Consider the following 21,873-nt stretch of genomic DNA (forward strand, 5'->3'; position numbering starts at 1 on the left):
AAGGCAGGTGCCACCTGTTGCCTCTTTTTTCCTGACGCAGCAGTAGGAGTCAAGTTCGGAGGAGGGGAAAGTTCAAACATGAGGCCCAGACCCCCAGTTCTAAGAACGGAAGGGACAGAAGTCAGGACTCCTGGTCTGAGGGAGGAAAACTGAGGCTTTAGCCTCTGGTCTAGAGGGTGGAGGGCTGAGGGCTGCATTCTTGGATGTGAGGGAAGGCTAGGACCTGAGGGTCTCTGAGTTTAAGAGGTGCTGGGTGTTGGAATCCAGCGGTGTGCACAGTAGGAAGACAGCATTGGAAGGACTGGGGAGAAGGCTAGATTTTGGACTTTGTGGGTAGGAGGGAGATGGTGGCTTATTGCCTCTGGCAGTACACAGGGTCTGATACTCAGTGGAGCACGGTCCGGGCTGTGTTCCGAGCTGTGCAGCAGTACTCAGTGCTCCAGGGTCACATTTCGTTCTAGAGGGCAAGCTGAGGCCATGGCTAGAAATATCTTCCCAAACTCGGCAGACAGGCCACGTTCCAAACACAGTCCCTGGCACCTTAAAACCATTTTTGCTGAGGCCCCCAAGTCTTTACAAACAAGGTCAATACCACAGATACTTTTATTACTTCTTGGCATTCACATTCCACGCCCATCTTCCCACTGTCCCATCATCTACCAACCCGACAACTCAAACTCCCAGCGTTCTACGCGGGGAGAACTACAACTCCCAGAATGCTCTTGTGCTCAGGCTGGCACCCGTAAGAACCGATGCAGTTTCAAGCTTCGCGCGTGCTTTTTTCATTGGTTTTCAAGGTGTCGCAGCCACTGGGGGTCCGTGACGGTGATTGGCTGGCAGCTCCTGTTGCTCTAGATCCCAAAGGAGGCGACGGAGCCTGCGTAGTTCTCGGTGCAATGCGTCGTCGGTCACAGGGCCAGTGAGACACAGGCGTGAGCTGCCCAGGGGCAGGATGAGAGGAGGGTGCGAGGAAAAGCTTTCAAAGATATCCCCTGAGAGCACAGGAAAACCGAGTTAGAGACTAACCGTGGGTGTGAGGTGGTCCAGAGCCTGAAGAACAAAAACTGCAAATCCAGTATCAAATGCGGGTCTCTGTGTCCCAGAGCGTGATGGGAGTTGTACTTAAGACTAAGAAAAATGGCCCCGTGGTAGCACGTGCCTTTAATCGCAGTACTCCGGTGATAGAGGCAAGTGGATCTCTTTGAGTTCGAGGCCAGCCTGGTCTACAGAGTGAGTTCCAGGAAAGCCAAGGCTACACAGAGAAACTCTATCTCGAAAAACAAAACAAACAAAAAATTACTAGGGAAACAGAAACCCCTGAGACCTTGAGGATGAGGTAGGAAATCTTAGGAGATTGCTGAGAACAGAGGGGCCTGAGGCCTATCTAAATTGGGTTAGGGTGAGAGCTGTGGAGAGAAGAGGCTCGGGAATGAAGTCTAATTAAAAATTAATTAAATGTTTGAGCTCTTCTTAGGGTACCAGAAGGGACCCCAAAGTAAGCAAGCCCCACTACTGTTACAATGGTAGCCAGAGTCTAAACCTGGTGGAGAGGGCATCTGGCACCTGGGAAATGAAAGGGAGTCTCATCCAGAATCCTGAGACAGAGGGGAGGGCTGGGGACATGGACTCTTGGGCCCCAAGGAAAGAAGACATCTCAGTGTTTGTTAGCCCATTTTTGCACACCTGTGTCCACAGCTTCTCGCTCTGCAGGTGGTGGGTCCCAGGCTGGTGGTGGCCCACGGCCAGGACCCAACTGGTAGTGGCTGAGGAGATGGTGGAGCTGAGCAGGAGTCAAGGTGGGGTAGTCGGTTCGCAAGGTGCTCCATGAAGCCTAGGGGAAGACCAAGTTAGACATCTGTGCTTAACGCTGGCCCCAGCAAGGGAGGCCAGCCATCTCAGTGTCTTAGGAGTTTGAGGCAAGAGGATTCAAAGTACAAAGCCAGTTTGGGAAACACAGTGAAACTCTTCAAGAGGCTGGGCATGGTGGCACACGTCAGTAATCCCACACTCTGGGAGGCAGAGGCAGGTAGATTTCTGTGAGTTGGAGGCCAGCCTGGTCTACAAAGTTAGTCCAGGACAGGCAAAGCTACACAGGGAAACCCTGTCTTGAAAAAAACAAAACAAACAACAAAAAAGAAAAGAGAAAGAAAGAAAGATTAAAAAGAGGTCTGAAGATGCAGGTCAGTGGCAGAGTTTGCCCAGCACGCTCAACACCCTAGGTTCCATCCCCAGCACTGTAAAGAGATATAAATAAGTGAACTTAAGGGGCTAGAGCAAAGGCTCAGCAGTTAACGCTTGCCGGGGACCCAGGCTTAGTCGCACATGGGCTGCAGTCCAGTTCCAGGGGCTCTGCATCCCACTTCTGCGTTTCCTGGACATGGTGCACGTATACGTATGAAAATCAATCTTCAAAAAAAGTGAAGGCCAGTGCGGCTGTGAACACCTTTAATCCCAGCAACTGAGAAGTCAGGGGCTGGTGAATCATTTGTGAGTCATGGCCAACCTAGTGGATTCCAGGTCAACCAGAGGTACATAGCAAGATCTCAAAAAAAAAAAAAAAAAAAAAAAAATTGTGATCTCCCTGATTCAGCTTTCTCATCTGAAAACCTATCAATTGATAATCTACTTTGAATGGGATGTTTGCTGACATTAGTATCCGTTACCAGCATGCCGCTTACACTCAATGAATGCTTAACCAGAATTTCTGACTCAACATGTCTAAGAAAGGGACATGAGGAACTATTTCTACCAAGTTCCACTAGCATTCAGACATCCATGTTCAGTCGTTCTTGACACTGACCTCTGTGGCTGCCAGAGGTCCATCACAGTGTCTAATCTAGGGCTGGAGCTGACTTGGGGCCCCACAGAGACTGAACACAGAGGACGGATGGCCTGGGCTAAAGAATAACACTTCTAAGTGAGGTTAGTCAGGAGTCACCTTGAGCAGGGAGGTGCGGGGCACACACAGCAGGTTCACAGCAATGGAGAGCTTCCGGAAGAACTCAGTGGCAATGTCACCCAGCCCAGCCCCCTGCAGCCAATCCAAAACAAGATCCAAGTTGGTTCTGATTTGGACGGCTCGAGACCATTGATAGAAAGGTCGGCCTTGACCTGTGTAGGAAGGAATGAGAGGCAATGAGATAAAGTCTGACCGGAAATCAAGCTGCCCGAAGCTGCAGCCTGAGCCTGGGTTATGTCTGCCTGGATTGGGTCTGGGTAGCCCCTGGCTGCTCCCAGCCCAACCCTCACCTCGCTCCATCAGTGAGTTGAGAAGGGATGCATTGGAGAAGAAGAACAAGTAGCCAAAAGTCTGGGACACGAGGTCGGGGTGCAGCTCACACTGGCTGGTCAGTTCTAGAGCTGCCTGGAACACACCCAGGGTAGGCCTGAGCCCAGGTGGCATGGCCGACAGCTCCGCACCAAGCCCTGGCAGCTCTGCCCCAGCTGTGAAAGGGTTACTGTCCAAGAGAGCTGGCAGTGTTGAATAAAGAGTCTAGGGAGGAAACACACAGGCAAAACCTTCAGAGTGACAGTCAACGAAGACAATGGGGACTTCCACCTAGCGCTTCTGGGAGCTGTAGTCCATTCTACCTTCACCATTCCCAGGGGGCTCCATGATCAAATCCTTATTTTTGTTGATGGTTTTCCAGCAGGTATTAGGCTTCCTGGAAGACCGTGTCCTGAGCTACGTCTTCAGGAAGCATATTAGATATTTTAAGAGCATCTCCCAAACATTATATAATTCATAGTTCTCACAGAGGTAGTTCAGGCAGGACAGGACAATGGACAAAAAGGGCCTCCCTTCGGCCAAAGAAATATTTTACCAGAATTTCCAAAGGAAGTTAAAGAATGGAGAGTCCAGAAAGAGGAGTTGGCAGCCAGCCAATGGAAAGTGTGATCACACCAAGGACAGGAAATGACAAAGAAGACATAAGAGTATACTTGTCAAGTACAGGAAGTAAACCCTCAGAGAAAAGGGCTTCATAATCAAGGCCACTCCTGGAACCTGTTGAGTGTGTATTTTGGAATATCCCCTTATTTTACAGGTAGGGAATCCAGTATACCATAACCAAAACCCTAATTAGTCCAATCATTAATATTAGGTCAAAGGGGGAGAGGGGAAATCAACCCCCCCCCATGAATACTCCAGTGAAAAAAAGGACCTAGGCTCAGAAAAGGGAAGTGAAGTCAGAGATGCAGGAAGTGATGTCAGCAAATACACACAACTTAACATTAAACTTCAAAAGTGAACACTTGAAAAAAAATAGTGATTGCTACAGAGGAAATGAACTCAGCTAGATAAGACTTAAGGGGAGCAAAGACAGGAAATGAGCCAGAAAGGAAGTGATGTCAGCTCAAACAGGAAGTAGTGTGACAAAAGTAAAGCACTAGGGTGAATGAGAATTGACTCCAAGGAGAGAGAACTCTTAGGTCAAGAAGGAAGTGACATCAGAGCAACATAATGTCAGTTAAACAGAAAGTGAGAGTATTTCAAAAGGGAAGAGGGAGCAAGGCCCACCTTGGTGAGGTAGTAGACGGATTGCTGGAAGGTACACATGATGACCTCATCCAGGAGGGCCAAGGCCTCGTCACACAGTTCCAAGTCATTGCAGAGCTGTGGGTCCGAGGACAGACCTGGGGGTGAGAGGGAAGAGAGGCCAGGTGCTAGAGCCCAGGGCTCCAGGTTCCGGGTATGACCGGAGCAAAGTGGGCCTGGGGCTGAGCTCACCCTCCTGGTCAGCCTCTTTCTCCATCTCTAGAACTTTCTCCTGAACAAAGCTCAACAGCTCTGTGGTGTTGGCCATCCATAGTATGAGTGGTCGCAGCTCCACAGACACAGCCTCGGGGGTCAGAGGCACCTCAGGAACACCCTCTGGGTGGCTAAGGGAAGAGGAGGGACCCTCAACACCAAGACAACTCCAAGGCTGGAGTTTTCCTCCACCCTAGGAGTCACAGAACTTGTACTAAGGCACCATGGAGAGCCAAGCGCTAGTCTCCACCCCCAACTCTCCAGATCTGTGCGCCCCAGCTTTCTCTTACTTCTCTGGCTGCCGGTCTCCAATTTCTTTAATTTTTTCCTGTAGAACAGTAAGATAAGAATCAATGTAAGGAGCTGGATTGAGGGGATGGGGACTGTACAACTTTGTTTGCCTAAAAGCACCTTCCTTGAGCACACGTGCATGCTCATATGAGCAGCGTGGTGTGTGTGTGTGTGTGTGTGTGTGTGTGTGTGTGTGTGTGTGGTGGGGCTGAAGTTGCTGCGGTCTTCCCTGATCACCTCCAGTTTACTGAAGCAGTCGACTCCCTGAATCTGAACCCTGCTAATCCCAGCTAATCTAGCTAGCAGCCATCTTGCTCCAGGGAATGCTGTCTGCCTCCTGAGACATAGGATCACAGGTGGCCACCGTGTCTGCCCAGTTCTCACATGGGGTCTACGGATCTGAGCGCTGGGCCTCAGGCTTATGAGACGATTGCCCTTTACCCACTGAGCCACCCGAGCCATCTTCCCGATTCCATATATATCCCCACCCCGCCCCCTTCTGTTGTTGTTGAAGCAAGGTCTAGCACTGACTGGCTTCCAACTAAGTGCCATCCTCCTGCTTTGCCTCCTCCAAGCGCTGGCATTAGAAGAAAATGCCAGACACTTCCAGCTCCAGGCCTTTTAACTTCTTGTTTTTAAGTTTTTTGTTTGGTTGTTTGGGTTTTTTGCTTTTTGTTTGCTGGAGACAGGGTTTCTCTGCATAGCCCTGCCCATCCTGGAGCTAGCTCTGTAAACCAGGCTGGCCTTGAACTCAAAGAGATCCATTTGCTTGTGCCTGCCAAGTGCTGGGATTAAGGGCGATAGGCCACCACCGCCCGGTGCCTTCTGAGTTTTTATTCTGAGTCAGGCACTGGTCTTAAAATCTCTGTAATTCTGCCAGACCTTGAGACCTGAGGCAGCCATCCCCCTGCCTCAGCTTCTCTTGTAAGTAAGATGACAGGTCTGTGCCACCAGGCATGCTTGTGCCACCAGGCATGCTTCTCCCACTCTAACCAATTCCCGTCACTAGGAATCTGTTTACTTCATTTTCTGTCTGTCCAAACGGAGTTTCTCCTTACTCACCAAGAAAATCTCTGACCCCTCTAGCCCCTCCCTGAATGAGACTTCCCCCCTCATTCTGGGGTACACTGCCACTTGACAGTGTTGGTCCCACTGATGGGTCCTCCTAGGTTTTTTTGCTTGTTGTTACTGCTGTTCCAAGCTCCACGAGGGAAGGGCTGACCAATGCAGTTCCCACGAGGACCTCTACTAGCTTCGCATCCAATGACACCTCCTCCCACATCCCAGAACAGTTTCCTCCTGATTCCACAGCGCCAAAGCAGAAGCATGAACTCTCAAGTTCAAGGTCCGCCTGGGCAACTTAAGGAAAGTTTTTCTCAGAAAAACTACAAGGAGGGCTGGGAATGTGGCTCAGCAGTGCAGCGCCTGCCTAGAACTCCTCAGTGAGGGGTTGAGGATAAGGCTCAGCTCGGCACTGGAGCACCTCCCCGGCACGCTATGGGGCCGGGGTTCCTTCCATCCCAGTACTAGTAAACAAATCTGAAATCTAAAGATGGCTACTGCTTGAAGCACCCTGTAAGGGCCGGCACCTCGGCCCATCTCAAAGCATCATGGGAAAAGTAGTTTCTTCTTGCCTGAGGCTTGCACAGGGAGCTGGCTGGTTGGATTAAGGAGATACTGTGGAAAAGTTAAGGGGGTGAAGGGCAGGGATACCGCAGGACGACCTGTGAAGCAGGTGGGAGGCCGCTGACAGGAGAGAGGGAGCACTCACCCACACGGCCTCCTTGATGAGCCGGGCCAGGCGGCCCAGCAGGCGCGGCAGGTGGCCCAGCTCCAGCTCCCTCGCAGAGTGCTGCACACACAGCGCCAGCAGAGTGGCGGGCCCGAGCGGGGGCAGGTCCCCCGCGCCCGAGGCCGCAGCGCGCACGATCTCGCCCAGCAGGGCCTCCTCTTCGCGTGGTCTGAACCGCAGCACCGGCTCGCGGCCGTCTAGGTAGGCGGCCAGCGCCTCACCGCGCTCCTGGAGGCCACGGCCACACAGGCGACAGGAAAATGCCCAGCCCGGTCCGGGCGGCGGGGCCCCTGGACGCGCGGGCAGCCAGGGCGGCCGCGCGGGCCCAGATCCCCCGGCGCGGGGGTCCTTATACATGAACAGGAAATGCTCTCCCAGGCCCAGCAGGTCTCCGGGGTGCAGCTCCGCCTCGCGCAGCAGAAGACAGCCGTTGTGCGTCACCGGGGCGCCCCGGGATGGGCGCACCGTGGCCGGGGGCTCCGGGCCCGCGCGCACCGTGCAGTGTCGCGGCAGGATGTCTGGGGCGTTGAGGAAGGTGTCCACATAGGGGGCTGGGGACCCGCCGCGGGACGACGAGGGCCCACCCCGGCCGAACACGTGCTGCTCTCTGGTCATCACATACACCACGAAGTCCTAGAGGAAAGCAGAAGAGGCTGCTGTGGGGATGGGCGTGTCCAGACAACGTCCTGCTCCCCCACACTGGACCTCAGGGAGGTCTCCTGGATTCTCAAAAGAATTCTTTTGAGCATCCCTTGCCTATGAATAACCTCAAGACAGTCTGTGGCTTCATCCTTTTTTTTTGGGGGGGGGGGGGTATAGGGGAGGAGGAGCGCCACAGCGTTCTTGTAGAGGTCAGCAGACAACTTGTGAATCGGTGCTCTCCTTCCACCGTGTGGGTTCCAGTTCTTGTCTTTCGACACTGAGTCTCTCTGTATAACCTTGGCTGTCCTGGACTCTCTTTTTAGACCAGGCTGGTCTCGAATTCCCAGAGATCCGCCTGCCTCTGCTGCTTGAGTGCTGGGAATAAAGGCGTGCGCCACCGCAGCTGGCTATAACCTGCGTCCTTACTCCCCGCAGTGGGGGCGTTTACCTGCAGGGCCATCGCTCTGGCTCCAGCCTTTTAAAAAGACCCTTCACGTGGCCCCTCCTGGAACAGAGGTTTCTAAACAGAGTTCCCCAGAAGTCGCCACTGTGCGGCTCCACAATGTGCCCTTCTGTACCACCCAGCCCCACAAACAGGGCCCCCACAGGCGTCCCACCCCCTCCTAAAGCGGGCTGTCCCAGCACCCTCAAAGAGCAGACTTTCCCCCACCCTGAGCCCCACCTGTCAGCTCGTGAGTGTATTTTCCTTTCTAGTAACACTCTCTGGAAATGTCCAAAGCAAGCCAGGGACGCCTTAATGGAAACACCCCGTGAGCCAAGGGGGTTCCGTTACCTCCACCCAAAAAAGGCACACTTTCACGAAGAGCCCCTCTCTTCAACAGCCCCATTCATGGCCACCCAACGTTGGACTCACTCCCAAGGAAACATGTCTACAAGGAACTCATCACGGCCCCTTTCTCAGGACGGAGTCCAAGGAGCCTCCCTGCCCATTAATGCAAGCTCTCAACAGTCCATTCCCCAGGGACCTCCACCGACACGGCAGACTCTTCTAGAAACGCTTATGGAGGCTTCCGAGAGACCCCCTTCTTTCCACGGAACAGAAAGACAAATTTCAGAAGACCCTGGTCTAACAGCAGCTTCTTACCTCCACCTTTAAAAATGGATGTGCCATCTGACCCCTTCCTAAAATAAAACTACTGCTCCTGTTGCCGTGGCACTCAAATATGTAAGACGCAGGTAGGTCGTGCCTGCAACTCAGGAGGCTGGAACAGCAGAGGGTCACGAGTTCAAGACCAGCCTCGGTAACTGATGGAGCGCCCGTCTCACAGTAAAAACTCCAGAATGACTCAGAAGTACACTGCCCACCTAGAACCCACCAGTGGTGGTTGGGGGCTTTGCTCAGGGGTAGAGAGCTGCTTAGCAGGTGCAAGGGACTGGGTTCAATCCTCAAAACTGCAAAAATAAAATGCACACAGGTTTCAGTGTGCGTAAGAGGTCAGATGGTTCCCGTTCAAACCTTTATAAATGAATTAGTCTATCTCTCCCATCAAGAAAGCCGCCTTTTCCAGAACAAGTTACCAAACAAAGATTTGCCTGACCTAGGACACAGACTTTCCTCCAAGAAACGGATGTTTGCTAGGACTGTCCTTCTGACAATGAACTGGCCTTTGACCAAGACCATGTTTTCTTCCACCTCTGAATGAAAGGAAGCATTCGCAATATCCCTCAAATGGAATCTTTGTATCTGCCTTCCACCTCGGCCCCCACCATGCGGTCTCACTGGGGTACCAGCAGAGGGGGTCAACCCGAGGCGTTGGTGTTGTAGTTTTCAGCGGTGCGGCTCTGTGAGTTAGGGAGACCGTGCTGACCTGAGCATCCTGGTAACCCTGAAGCAGAAGGAAGTAGGGACGGTTGCTGGGCGCCTGAATGAGGCACTGAGTCAGCTGATCGAAGTCTCCAGGGTCCGTGGGTACCATCTGTGTGTCAGCCGCCCCTGGGGCCATGCTTAGCGCCTGCTGCCTGCGTTCCTGCTGCCTTCGCCTCCGCCCCTGCAGGCTCAGCTCAGACACGCTGCGGCGCAGGGACAAGTTTTCAGATCGCTCCTTGCCCCCGGACCCAGAGGGGGTCCCCGATCCTGAGCCTGGCCCAGGACTGGCCAGAGCTGCCCCGCCCGACGCTGCCCGAGACCGATTCTTCTGTGCACGCCAGGACGGGGCGTTTGTGCCTGAGGGGAAAGGGAGAACGCGGCTGTTAACTCCAGACCTCAGTTTCGCCAGGCTCCAACTTGGAGCTGTCAGCTTAGAAATTCATTCTTTACACATGCATTTGGGGAGCAATCACTGTGTGCCAAACAGTTCTCTTGCTAACCACGTCTCCTGGCAGTCGGAAGGCACACAGAAGGCTCCCTATTGATAGGAGCTTAACGCAGAAACACACTTTCCACTAAGTTTGTCACATATGAGAAGGTGGGAACTTCATGAGTCCATGTGGCTCCCACTGTGTGCTCAGTAAAGGCTTTTTTTTTTTTTTTAAGAAGAGATGACAATATTTGCCATTCTTTTGGGTGGTGGTTGTTCTTTTATTTCCCTATTCTCTTTATAAATTTTATTTTATGCGCATTGGTGTTCTGCCTGTATGTATGTCAATGTGGGGAACTGTAGTTACAGACAGTTGTGAGCTGCCATGTGGGTGATGGAAACTGAACCCTGGTCCTCTGAAAGTGCAGCCAGTGCTCTTAACCGCTGAGCCATCTTTCCAGCCGTCCCTGTTCTTTATTAAGAATGTGCCACGACCTTTATATACGTTATTCCATTGAACCTTTACCTAGAATTTTTTGTTTGTTTGGTTGGTTGGTTGGTTTTGGTTTTTCGAGACAGGGTTTCTCTGTGTGTAGCCCTGGCTGTCCTGGAATCACTCTATAGACCAGGCTGGCCTTGAACTCATGGAGATCGGTCTGCCTTTACCTCCCGAGTGCTGGGAATAAAGGAACAGGCCACCACCGGCTTCACCTAGAATTTCTATTTCATTGACCATTCACTTAGAACTTCGTTGGGATTGAAACTTACAGAATGGATGGACTAGACATCCATTATAATTACAGGCACCTACAATGACAGCACTCAAGGCCATCCTGGGCTACATGGCAGAACCTTATCTTGGTAAAAATAACATAAGCTATACCCCGAAGGGAAAGTAAGGAAAGATCCCTTAACCAAGCTTCTGCCCTTCCAGGCCCGGAGGAGCACCACCAATTGGCCCCGCCTGCCCCAGCTCGCCACATCCAGTCCAGAGCCTTCACTGGGTAGGACCCGCCTCCAGCCCCTCCCAGAGGCCCCGCCCCAGCGCCGCTCACCCAGGACCCCGCCTTTATTCCACAGGCCCCGCCTCTTTTCCTGTAAGCCACGCCCCCAGCGCCTTCTGCTCTAGGTCCCGTCCCTCTTCCCGGGCCCGGGCCCCGCTCTCTCCAGGGTCCCGCCCCACGTCTCCGGGCCCTGCCCCGGCTAACCGTCTGCATCCGCGGCGCCGAAGGCCTCCTGCTCCAGCCGCCGCGCCTCCTCGCGGCCGCGCAGCTCAAAGCGCCGCGCCCAGCCGGGCCGCGCGCGCCACAGGTCCTGCACCAGCAGGGGGCGCTCCGCGTCGGCCAGCACACGCAGGTGCTCGGCGCGCCACTCGCCGCCGCCCACCCCGGGCGCCGGCCGGCCCAGGGCGTCGCAGAGCGCGTAGGCGTCGACGCAGCCGCCGTCCGCGGCCCCGCGGCCGGCCGCCAGCCCGTAGCGCTCCAGCGCCTCCGCCACCAGCTCGCGCGCGGTGGAACGCTCCGTGGCCAGCACGCTCTTGTAGTTGGCGCCGGACGCCAGCCCGGCCGCGAAGATCTTGAGCACGCCCGGGGGCACCGCGGCGCGCGTGGGCAGCGGGGGCTCGGGGGCGACGCCCGCCGCCAGCTCAGGCAGCTTCTTCTCGCTGGCCCAGCGCTGCGCGCCCCCGGGCGTGCCGGGACCCCCGGCGCCGCCGGCCCCCGAGCCCCGAAACAGCTGCGAGATGCGCTTAGCGCGGCTGCCGGACGCGCCCCCCGCCGCCTTCACCGCGCCCACGCGCCGCAGCTCCACGTGCGGCGGCGGCGGCGGCAGGGGCTCACTGCTGCGGCTCCCCGTGTCGGAGGACGAGGACCTGAGGAGGAAGAAGTGGGCAGAGAGGACGCAGAAGGGAGAAGAGGCCCCAGAGACACAGACGCAGGGAGGCACCCAGAGAGACACCGAGAAACCGAGAAAGGGGGAAGGACAGAAATTCAAGAGTCAGAGACAAAGACCCAAAGAGACGCAGACAGGGGTGGGGACAGAAAACCGAGGTGATGGGGTGGGGTGGGAAGAATGGAGACAAGAGATACGCAATTAAAAGATATTACCCTTGGTAGGAAGTAAGGTGAACGGAGAGGGGAGGAAGGAAGGTGAATCAAATCCCCGTGCCTTGCCTAATGGGTTCCATCCCAGTGCTCATCTGGCCCAGCTACTCTCTCCCTGCCCCTCAGGGACACCCCCGGCCCACTTGTCTGCCCACCTCTGTAGGATCCCTGGCATGACTTTGCTAAACAGGGACAGATGGTAGGCATGCCACAGAAGTTGACCACTTACTTGACAGAGGCAGCGCTGGGCCAGCGCCGCCCCAGTTTGGCCAGCTGCTTCCTTGGGGAATTGATCCACAGGCCTACTGGGAGATGGAGCTTCCCAAAGCGGGGGCTTCCGCCCTCCTTTCGTTCACCAGATAGCATGGCCCTAAGGGAAAAGGGTAAGGCCCCAAGTCCTAAGGCCACAGGGGCGGGGGCTATGGAAAAGAGAATCAGTTCAGGCTCCCGACGACGCCCAGGGGAGGTTCAAGGGTAGAGCAATGAACTCCTAGGTCCCAGGATGGGCCATTGCTCTGGTTCTTACCCTGCTTCGGGTCCCGTAGCACCCGGAGGCCCTGGTGCCGTTGGCCTCCGTTAAGTCCCAATCCCTCTGTAAAGTGTTTTCCTCTGCCCCGGCTCCCAGCACTGGGTGGGGGACAGGAAAAGGCAAGAGGAAGCCGGGCAGGAAGAGCGGGGAGGGGGCGTCCTGTGAGGAGACCAGGCCTGGGGGAGGAGATGGGGCAGGGCTGGCCCTGGCCTGTGCTTTGATTCTGGGCCCACCATTCATGGGCCCCCTGAAAAGGGACGTCCCGTGTTCCAGCTAAATCCCCTCAGACAGGGGGCTGGGGTGGGGGCGCGTCCCATCCAGACCTCCTCTCTCAGAACCAGAAGTCAGCAGCAGTCCCCAAGAGTAAGTCATCTACTGAGACAACAGGTCAAATCTTTATTGGCTTTCTTCTTCCCCGCCCTTTTCCTCTGTGTCCTCCTCATTGGCACTCTGAGCCTCTGGTTGAGAGTGCGGAGAATCCATGGTGTCCGTCTGTCCCTTCTCCCGTGGTGAGTATTTGCCACCTGAACTTGAGCTCTTCGATGAAGCTGTAGCTGCTTTCTTCCTGAAGTGAAGTACCCTGGGACAGGACATAGGTGCACAGAACCACATCAGGTCATGGGTTGAATGTAGTGTGTGCTTCCCTGAACCCCCATAAGCAGTTTATGTAAGCCTTGTCCTCCTACGTAAGCTCCAAAGGAAGGTGCCCAGTAACTTCCTTTCCGACTCCAGCCCCGGGACTATAGGAAGCCCCACCCCTCCAATTCACTCCCCTCAAGGCCCTGCCCTTTCACTGAAGCCTCATCCATTTGTCTGTCCATCCATCCATCCATCCAAACCCTCGTCCACGCCCTTCTATTAAATCTCTTCTCCGTGTCCAAGACTATACCACATCCCTCTATGAAGTCTCTCTCCCTGCCTCTCCCTCTAAGGCTCACTCTTACCCAGGCCCCTGACTCCTCTATCCAAGCCAGGCTCCTTCCCAAAGCCCATCTCTTTGTCCAAGCCTTTCCCCCCTCCATACAAGTCCACTCTAAGGCCTGCCCTCCCTCCAGGTTTCCCAGTGGACAGCTCACGAGGCAATGATGCTGGCCACCAGAACGACAAAGCCGAGGATCAACAGTATTAAGAGGCGGTGTTTCAGATTTCTCTCTGGTTTCGGCTGATGGGTGATCGTAGTCCCGGGCTCCGGGACCTCTACATTCACCTGGCCAGGGATCTCCTCCTCCTGGGTTATGATGTTTGGTGGTGGTTTTTCTTCGAATATCCTTGGGGGCAATACTGACAGAGGAGAGCCAAAGGCAGTCCTGGCAGCAGCTGGGAAAGGCAAACTTGCCCCACCACCCTGGCCCTCTCCAGGGGGTAGGAGCACCCCAGGAAATCCAGCTAGGGCCTAAGGTCAAGCAGGAAGCCATACCAGAAAACACACCTCCTAAGGGAAGCCACACCCCTTAGCACAGACCCTGGTAATAGCCAAAGCCACTAACACAATAAAGAGGTCATGCCCACAGAAAGTCAGGTCCTGTGGATGAGGCCACACCTCTAAAGCTCCTCCCATCCCGAATGCCACTTTTCCAACACCCCAGACTGACCTATGACACGAAAATGGATGATGGTGGCAGGACCCGAGTTGACAGTCCCCAGTTCGCAGCGGTAGCTGCCGGCATCCTCTGCACTCACCATCGTCTTGGTCAGATAGGGTTCTTTCCCCTTGGACAGCAAGATCTCAGAACTGTTCCCCCAAACCTAGACCCAAGCTCAAGGGGTCACAGAGGCCTGGGGTATTTGGGGGCTGGGGGAGTACAGGGTGAGAAGGTCATGGGGCCTCAGTGTAGGGGAAGCAGGAATTGGGGCTTCTGACCTCCCTAATCCTGACAGGAAGCATCATAGACTCACTACCATCCAGGGGGCGTGGCTGGGACCGGCCAGTCCCTGGTCAGGTCATGGGATCCCTCTGGGGATCAGGAGAGGTCACCTCTAACAGGCCATGGGGGTCTGCTTTAGAACAGGGGACCCAGGGGCTCACTCAGGTCTAACAGACTTAGGGTCAAGGGCCACAGGAGTTGGGTGTCCCCACCCTGTAAAAACTGTAGTCCGTAAGTCCCTCAGAAGCGTGATGCCAACTGAGCCCACAGTCCAGGAGCATGTCCTCCATGCGATGCACCTCTATCCTGCGCTCTGCAAGAGGAGGTGGGGCTGCAGCTGCCTCCTTCCCACCCCAGCCCCTCACACGAGGCCCTCGAGCCTGTGGCATGCTCACCCCCGCAGTCCATGGATTTCCGACAAATGTGGATCTGCTTCTCGCACTTGTTACACCAGATCAGGGTCTGCAGCATGGTGCCTGAAGAGCGAAGGTTAAAGTTGTACTCTCCCACTAAGAGGTGGGGCTAGAAGGAGACTGTGCCAAAGTCAAGGGCTGGGGCAAGCGGTTTGCTCCAAGCCTCTACCATGTTCGTGCCCCCACCGAAGGAGTGCAGCAACCCCACCCACCACCTAAGAAGTCCAGGCTGGACAGCGTGCTCCAGGTCCAGGGAGAGAGCGGACGGAGGAGAGTGAAAATCCCCCATCACATCAGGGAGGCTCCCGGGGCATAGGGATACATTATGCATATTGGACTCACCACATTGATTGGGACAATAAACTGCCTCCGAAGGGAGAAAGGAGGGACGAAAAGAGAAAAAATCAGAGTCATTTTTGCTTTTAGAAAGGAGTCTCAAACGCTTGAACATTTTATCTCTTGCCTTCATCCATCAAGCCCTATGATTACAGGAATCTGTCACTACAAGGCATCTCAGCATTAAGCTCAAGGTGACCTCAGAGTTGCAATCCTCCTGCCTCAGCCTCCCAAGTGCTGGGATCACAAGCTTTGCTACCAAGCCCCAGAGCAGATGCTGAACAGAGAGGTAGGGGGTTCAGGAGTTTTTAGGCAGGTAGGGAAGGGTCTGGGGGAGGTGTTCTTGAAGGCATGACTGGAGGAGGGGCTAAGGAACCCAGTGGCCGGGGTCCTGGACTTGCAACTTCCCTGACCTTCTTTTTGGAAACGTGTAGCAAGGGTGGCAAAGATGTCCTTTTGCAGACGAAGCATCCAGAATAATTCCTTCACAAAGAGCTCTCCTAGGAGGAAGCAGAGCCAGGAAAGGTGCTCCCCAAACAGGCGTGAGCCACCAGGATTTGCACTCCATAGGCCACAGCTACTACTACCAGTGGCCTCAGATTTGCCGTGCACCCAAGGGTGACCTTGAACACCTGATCCTTCTGCCTCCATCTTCAAGCATGCACCAACATCCCAACCCCTAATTTTGCATCTCTCCTGAGTCTCACCATGAAGTCTTGGCTGGCTTTGAACTTGCTATGTAGACCAAGCTGGGCTCAAACTCGGAGATCTGACAGCCTCCCCAAGTGCCAGGATTAAAGGCGTGCCCGCCACAACCAGCTCCACCTTGCTAATTTGCGTAGACAGGATGTCATTATGTTGCCCAAATTGTTCTGGAATTCTAGGTTAGGCAATTCTCCTGTTTCAGCCTCAGGTAGCACAGGCCTGCCCCACCTGTCTGGGCTGGCATTCCACATTCTAGCCCTTCAGGGAAGGTCAAGCACTGAACACAGGGCAAGAAATGCACTCGAGTTAATTCACTTAATCCTCATAGCCAATGAGCAAGGAAGATGATCGTGATCTCAACAAGGGGGCTGAGGAAGCTGCCAGGCCCCAGGCCCCAGGCCCAGGCCCCAGGCCCCAGGCTAAGAAGTGGCCAAGCTAGAAGGCACTCACGCAGACAAGAGTCTGAACATCTGCTCTAAGCATCACCAGCCATGGGCTCTCTGAGGGTCTGTCAGCATCCTTGGGTGCATTTACCTTTTACATCGCTGTCCGTGATACGTTTCAGATCCTTCAGAAAACTCCAGGATGCCTGTTCCAGTGTGTCCTCATCTGTGTGTGGAGGGCAGGTACAGACCTGAGTTCAGCTTTTCTAGCTCACTGGCTTGCCATCTCAGAGAAACTACAATACCCATGAGGCGACCAGGCAAAGAGAGACCTGTTGAAGACTGGGACTTGTAGTTTTATCACACAAACTTGCTAGAACCAATATTTGTGAGTTATGGGGAGGGACTCCATGATTCTGAATCCTAAGACTTTTTCATTCTGTGTGTGTGTGTGTGTGTGTGTATGTTGGCATTGTTGTTGTTATTATTGTTGTAGAGACTCAGTATGTATCTCTGGCTCTCCTGGAACTCTCTAGACCAGGCTGTCCCTGCCTCTCAAGGGCTGGGAATGAGGGAATGGACTATCACACTGCAGCCCCGTCACCCCTAGACTGGGACTTCTGGCCCCAGCCCTTCCTCTCCCAGGTCTCCAAGGTCTGAATCCTGGCCTGCCCTCCTTACCCACAGCCCCCACATAGGTATCCTGATCCAAAGGCAGGTCCTTGAAGTCCTTCACGGCCTCCTCTACCCTCTTCATGACGTTTTGGTGATGTTCGGGTGCCAGGTGGCTAGGCAGGTAACTCTGCTCCAATGTCTTCAGTGCAGCTACCACAAACGGGTCACATATGATGCAGGGCCTCGCTGGACACAGGCAGTCGGCCAGAGCCGCCAGCAAGAGTGTAAAACGTGGCCCCATGGAGGCCAGAGCGCACAGCTGGCCAGCACCGCCAGAGGCTCCTCGCACCCCAAACGGAGGACAATGGGAGGGCGCTAAACAGAAGCCAAAAACAGTCTTAGACGATTCCAAAGCTCAATTTGAGGGTCTTTGAGAAATTCCCAAGTCAAAAGGAGATATCATTAATCAAAGAATGGAAGCTGTGAATTTGGACCTCCTCCCAACCCAGGGGACCTCAAAATCTAGGGTCTTTGTTGTGTCTCTGCAACCTATTACGCCAGATCCCAAACTCAGGACCATTTCCAACCTTACCCCATTCAAACTTTCAACCCATGGCGCTCACTCTCCAACTACCCCAGATTCATGACTGTTAACTCCGAATCTGAGGATAGATTGCCATTCAGACCTGTAAGCCCTGAAAACCGTGTGACACCACAAACAACAGTTAACAATCAAACCAGAGAAACCATCAAAAGCCGGAGCAGTGGCACTTGGGAGGTTGAGGCAGGAGGAAGAAGTCAAGACCACTTTGGCCTACTTGAGACTCTGTCTCCAAATTAATTAAATAATTTGTCTAATAAGTAACCAACTTGGATATTAGCAAACTAAAAAGGTCTTCAGAATGAAAATTTTAAAAGCCCAATTCCTTAAACCCGAAGGCCCTACAAACACTTCAGCATGCCTCCAAAGCCATCCTCCGGCCTCTGGGGTACCTGTCTGCTCTTCCTCAAGGCTGAGACCCCCAACTTTCAGGACAAGCTTTTCTCAAACCTCCAGTACCTTAGCACCCTTCAACAGCCGCTCTCCAACTTCGTGCCCTCAAGCGCTAATGCTGCGCCCAGCTCAGTCCAGGTTCTGAGGATTTTTTTTAAAAGACTTTCTCACGACTAAAATTAAGGTTTTTCTTGAAAGACTGGGGGGAGGAATTTGGGTTTTTTCTAGTGGCTCCGAGAGTCACCGGTCGCCCCCTCCTCACAAAACATTTAAGCCACATCCCATGTGGGGGAATCCCAATTCCCTTAGAAATATTTTCTAGGACTCTCTTTGGTCCCGCCCAGAAGTCCAACTCTAAGTTTAATTGGACTGCAACAAAGCAGGCCCCGCCCGTCCCTCCATGACGTCACAGGGTGGCGGCCTCTTCGTAGAACTTTCCCAGCACCTACGGAACGGAAGCGGCTAGCCTACTCTGGCCTCCTCTGGTCTTCACCGCCCCCAGGTTTCCCGCAGGATGCCCTCTGGCTGGCTGGAAACCTTCGCGTCCAGATAAGAAGGTGCGGGAAGTGGTTCGTCTTCTAAACTGGGACTACAACTCCCAGAAGGCACTGGAGCGTCTGATGATCTGCTTGTCTCAAAGCCAGATAAGGAGAGGTCTGGATCCTAGCATGGTGACCCACACGCATAGTCCTAGCTCTTGGGAGGCTGAAGCTGGAAGAGTGCCACGAATTCCAAGCCAGCCTGGTCTATAGAGTGAGTTCTAGGCCAGCCTGGGCCACAGAGACCATCTCAAAATAAGACAAACACAAGACAGGTCTGGTGGCCAATAACGATGTTTTCAGAGAAAGTACTGAGGGAAAGTGGACCACAAATCCAGCAGCAAGGGTTACCAGATCTGAGTAGTAGACCCATGAGTCATGAATGTGCCCAATAGCCAAACACACACACACACACACACACACACACACACACACACACACACAGCACCTCTGTTGTGTCTCAAACTCACACATGCAGTACACAGTTCCAGAAACGTCAGATACATGTATTGGTGATGTGGCGCTTTAATTCACTGCTCCCTCTCTCTAGCCTGTACAGGCCAAGTTGGGAAAAAGTGCCGGGAAACTCCCTGAGAAGAACAGAGGTTTGTCTTGGAAGAAAATACAATTAGAGTATGTGCTATCTGAGGAAACCACCTTCATTCTTGAAAAGCATCAAGGATGCATGATCTCAGCCAAACGTCCCTTGCTTCCTCTGAGCCTGCGCATCTGCAGGGTTAGGCTGGGTTCAGGGGTCTGGACCACCTTCAGCCCTTCACCCCGGACCTTACAGCTGGATTTAGGGGCTTTGTAAGCCCAGGGGCACATCCTGAAGGCCTGGTCACCTCCAGAAAACACACCCTAGACCCCCTGTAGCATCTTCAGAGAAAGAAACCTCCTTGATCCTAAATCCAGGGCTATATGTGCATTTAAGCTTTGAACTCTTTTTTTTTTTTTTTTTTTTTTAGGTCCCTGGATGTTTAAGGACTTTAGCTCCTGAGAGCACGGCATCTCAGCAGCGGATCTCTCCCCTGCCCCACATTTTCACCCGTTTACTCTCCCCTCCCTAAGTAAAAGTCTTTGACATTTCTCTGGGGCCAGAATTCTCTGGACAGAGTTCAGATTTGCTCCGACTGTTCTCATCTTCCTAACAATGCTGGCTCCTGAAAGGTGCTCGTAGCTCCTCGTTTCTGGAAGCGAGGAGGTGTGCACCATCATTAAATTCTTCACTGCAGGGTGCTGCACAGGGACTGGACCAGGCACTCAGAAACAACCACCAAGCCCCCCCCCCCAGAATGGCTCCAGAAACCCAGGAGGCCATCTGGTGAGTCAGGAGTTTCTTCAGCCTCTGAAGCCCAGAAGCAGCTGCCCAGAGGTTCTGAGGAGGTGAGCCAGGGCGGTCAGAAGGCTTGTGGCTTACAGTGCTGACCTGGGCTTCTCCAACCGTGATGAAACAGTGTCCAGTTGGAGTGTCTGTAAAGCATTCCAGCGTTTCCAGAAAGCCCCTCATCTGGAAGCCTGGAAATGAGTGTCCCCGGCTCGGGGACTTCCGCAGACACACTCCAAAGCAGAGAGACACGGATGGCTGACTCTGCAGGGTCAGACTAATCTTAAAAGACTGTCTGACTCCCAAGGGTCAACCTGAGCCTTCAGTGGAGACAGGTCTGCGTTAATCCCCACCCACTCGGGCAGGAAGGCAGCCTTAGGCCTGAAGATCTTGAGAAATTCCGAGTCCGGCAGGGTGAAGTTGGCGAGGTAGACTGTGTCTCCGCCGGCGAGGTAGGCGGCCCAGAAGCCGAAGGTGCCAATCGTCATGACGGTGTGGTTACACTGGGTGAGCAGTGCGAAGTCCTTGGCCGGCGAACCCTCCTGCCCATTGCCAGCGAAGACCACGTCACCGCGGGACGTGTCGATGTTCTCCAAACACCATTTCATACCATTGCTGGTGACCACAAAGATGGGGTCTCTGTGGCGGGCCCGGAACCAGTCCATGGCCTGCTGCAGGTAAGCCCGGTCGGCCACCACGCCCTTCCAGCGGTTGGGCATCACCTGCAGATAGTCCCCACGACGCACGTGGACACCCACGAAGGTGTGAGGGCGGCCGCCGGCGGGGCCCAGGCGGAGTGCTCTCAGCAGGCCCTGGGCATCTTCCCGGAGGTGGTCATGCAGTGTGAACTCCCTGCGGACCTGTTCCCGGAGGTGGTGGAAGAAGGTCCAGGAGCAGGGGAATCCGGACAGCTTGAGAAACGGGTCCTCCAGACGGGAGTACTCCTCCGACATCCAGTCGTGGAGGACTAGGTGCTGCCACGGTGTGAGGCTGTCCACCTCGGGGTCCAGCACCGGCAGGGAGATGCGGAACACGGGGGCCAGCGTGGCGTGCATCTCAGGCAGGATGAAAGCCCGGCGGCCATTGAGCTGGGCCAGGGCCAGCAGTGTGGCATACTGCCCCATCTGGTTACCAAACCTGCCTCCTGGGGAGATAGTCCAGGTCCCCGGGAGTGAGGAGAGCGGCTCAGGACAGGAGGGGGAGGCATTGCGCATCTGCCGTGGGCGGGGCAGGCATACCATGGCCACTGGGGACCTCAGCAGGTCATAGCCTGGACACAGGACAGAGAGAGTGAGGCCATTTGGAAACAAGTTTCCTCCACGCAGGTGGAAAAAGAAGGTGCTGACGGAGAGCAGGCACACCAGCAGGAAGGCCAGGCAGAGCTGTCTCCGGCTGGGAGGCCACATGGCTGTGGGGAGGAAAGGTGAATTAGAAGGCACACAGAGTCTGGGACTCCTCAGGCTCTGCGAGCTGAAGTGAGTGACTCCTGGGGTCAGGTTCAGAGCCTAACTCCAGGGGTATGAAGCTTTGACTCTTGGGGATGAGGTCAGGAGCTATGCAAATGAGCGGCTGGAGGCCAGGACGGTCCAGGGCCTGCTGGGAACCTCATAATCTCAGCTACTTTCTCCGGGACACCTCCATGTAAGGGGCGCCTTCTGCCTCCCAGGCAGTGGTTGGGGACCAAGGGAAGCCCAGGTAAGGATTTTAGAACTTCAAAAGCAAGCCCCTGGGTGCTGTATAACTTCCTGTGAGACTGGAACAAACGTCTATTTATCCCACATTAAGGATCAGTTACGTACTAAAGAAACAACTCCGCCAAGTCTAACTGGCCTGGTGAACCAATGAATTTGTTGGGGGCCGCTTACAGAAGCTTGGGTGACTCCAAGGCAGCTACAGAGCCGAGCACAGGTGAGACTGCAAAAAAGCTGCGTGCCGGGAGGAGCCCTGCGGGTCTCCGAACTCAGCGGGTTTAATGTCCCAAGACTTGCTCTGGCAGGAGGGAAGGGGTTCCTAATGGGGAGAGGTTTGGGGTGGCCTCCAGGCTTGGAGGGTTAGGGTGAGAGGGGCCTCGGGAGTCTGGCATGGCCAGTGCCGACTAACCTGAGCTCCTTGCTTGGGGTACAAACGAATTCTTTCAGCCTGGGCGTCCAGTCCCAAAATGTAGCTTTCATCGGCTGCGTTTGGAGGTCGGGAGCCCCGGCTCCGAAACCCTCCGCTCCCGGCTTCCTTCCTGAAATCGACTGAGAAGGCTGAGGGCTCAGAGACCCGCGGGGAGAGAGAGAGACAGAGAGAGAGAGAGAGAGAGAGAGAGAGAGAGAGAGAGAGAGAGAGA

The 21,873-nt window shown here is 54.5% G+C and overlaps 3 protein-coding genes across 7 annotated transcripts in view; all 3 read right to left on the reverse strand.

The window, feature by feature from the left end:
- Positions 1-585: 585 nt before the first annotated feature.
- Rasip1 (Ras interacting protein 1) lies at positions 586-12,440 on the reverse strand. Of its 2 annotated transcripts, none has more exons than XM_055613403.1 (12): positions 12,362-12,440; positions 12,065-12,205; positions 10,942-11,603; positions 9,305-9,660; positions 6,813-7,466; positions 5,041-5,078; positions 4,730-4,881; positions 4,520-4,635; positions 3,250-3,493; positions 2,939-3,111; positions 1,684-1,831; positions 586-992 (listed from the first exon to the last, which is right to left on the reverse strand). In XM_055613403.1, exons 2-12 carry the CDS (start codon positions 12,199-12,201, stop codon positions 793-795), a joined length of 2,880 nt encoding a protein of 959 aa, XP_055469378.1. In that variant the 5' UTR covers positions 12,202-12,205; positions 12,362-12,440; the 3' UTR covers positions 586-792. The 2 variants fall into 2 exon arrangements, with proteins under 2 accessions (XP_055469378.1, XP_055469379.1); XM_055613404.1 differs by having other exon boundaries at positions 12,065-12,254; positions 12,362-12,421.
- A 300-nt stretch (positions 12,441-12,740) lies between these two features.
- Izumo1 (izumo sperm-oocyte fusion 1) lies at positions 12,741-17,077 on the reverse strand. Its single transcript, XM_055613410.1, has 9 exons — positions 16,748-17,077; positions 16,218-16,292; positions 15,392-15,478; positions 14,985-15,005; positions 14,625-14,705; positions 14,442-14,542; positions 13,957-14,110; positions 13,441-13,645; positions 12,741-12,944 (listed from the first exon to the last, which is right to left on the reverse strand). The coding sequence occupies exons 1-9, from the start codon at positions 16,980-16,982 to the stop codon at positions 12,761-12,763; spliced, it is 1,143 nt and encodes a 380-aa protein (XP_055469385.1). The 5' UTR covers positions 16,983-17,077; the 3' UTR covers positions 12,741-12,760.
- A 1,644-nt stretch (positions 17,078-18,721) lies between these two features.
- Positions 18,722-21,873, reverse strand: part of Fut1 (fucosyltransferase 1 (H blood group)) — a 3,783-nt gene continuing 631 nt past the window's right edge. For 2 of the 4 annotated variants that reach the window (XM_055613405.1, XM_055613406.1), the window contains exons 3-4: positions 21,642-21,781; positions 18,722-20,949 (exon numbers count right to left, since the gene is read on the reverse strand). In XM_055613405.1, the coding sequence (XP_055469380.1) occupies positions 19,814-20,947 (1,134 nt within the window). In that variant the 5' untranslated portion in view covers positions 20,948-20,949; positions 21,642-21,781 and the 3' untranslated portion in view covers positions 18,722-19,813. Of the gene's footprint in view, positions 20,950-21,406; positions 21,552-21,641; positions 21,782-21,873 lie in introns of all 4 variants that reach the window. The other 2 variants (XM_055613408.1, XM_055613407.1) reach the window with 2 other exon arrangements.

The sequence above is a fragment of the Psammomys obesus genome, unplaced genomic scaffold (assembly GCF_907164565.1).
Source record: "Psammomys obesus unplaced genomic scaffold, mPsaObe1.curated_primary_1811, whole genome shotgun sequence".
Lineage (NCBI taxonomy): Eukaryota > Metazoa > Chordata > Mammalia > Rodentia > Muridae > Psammomys > Psammomys obesus.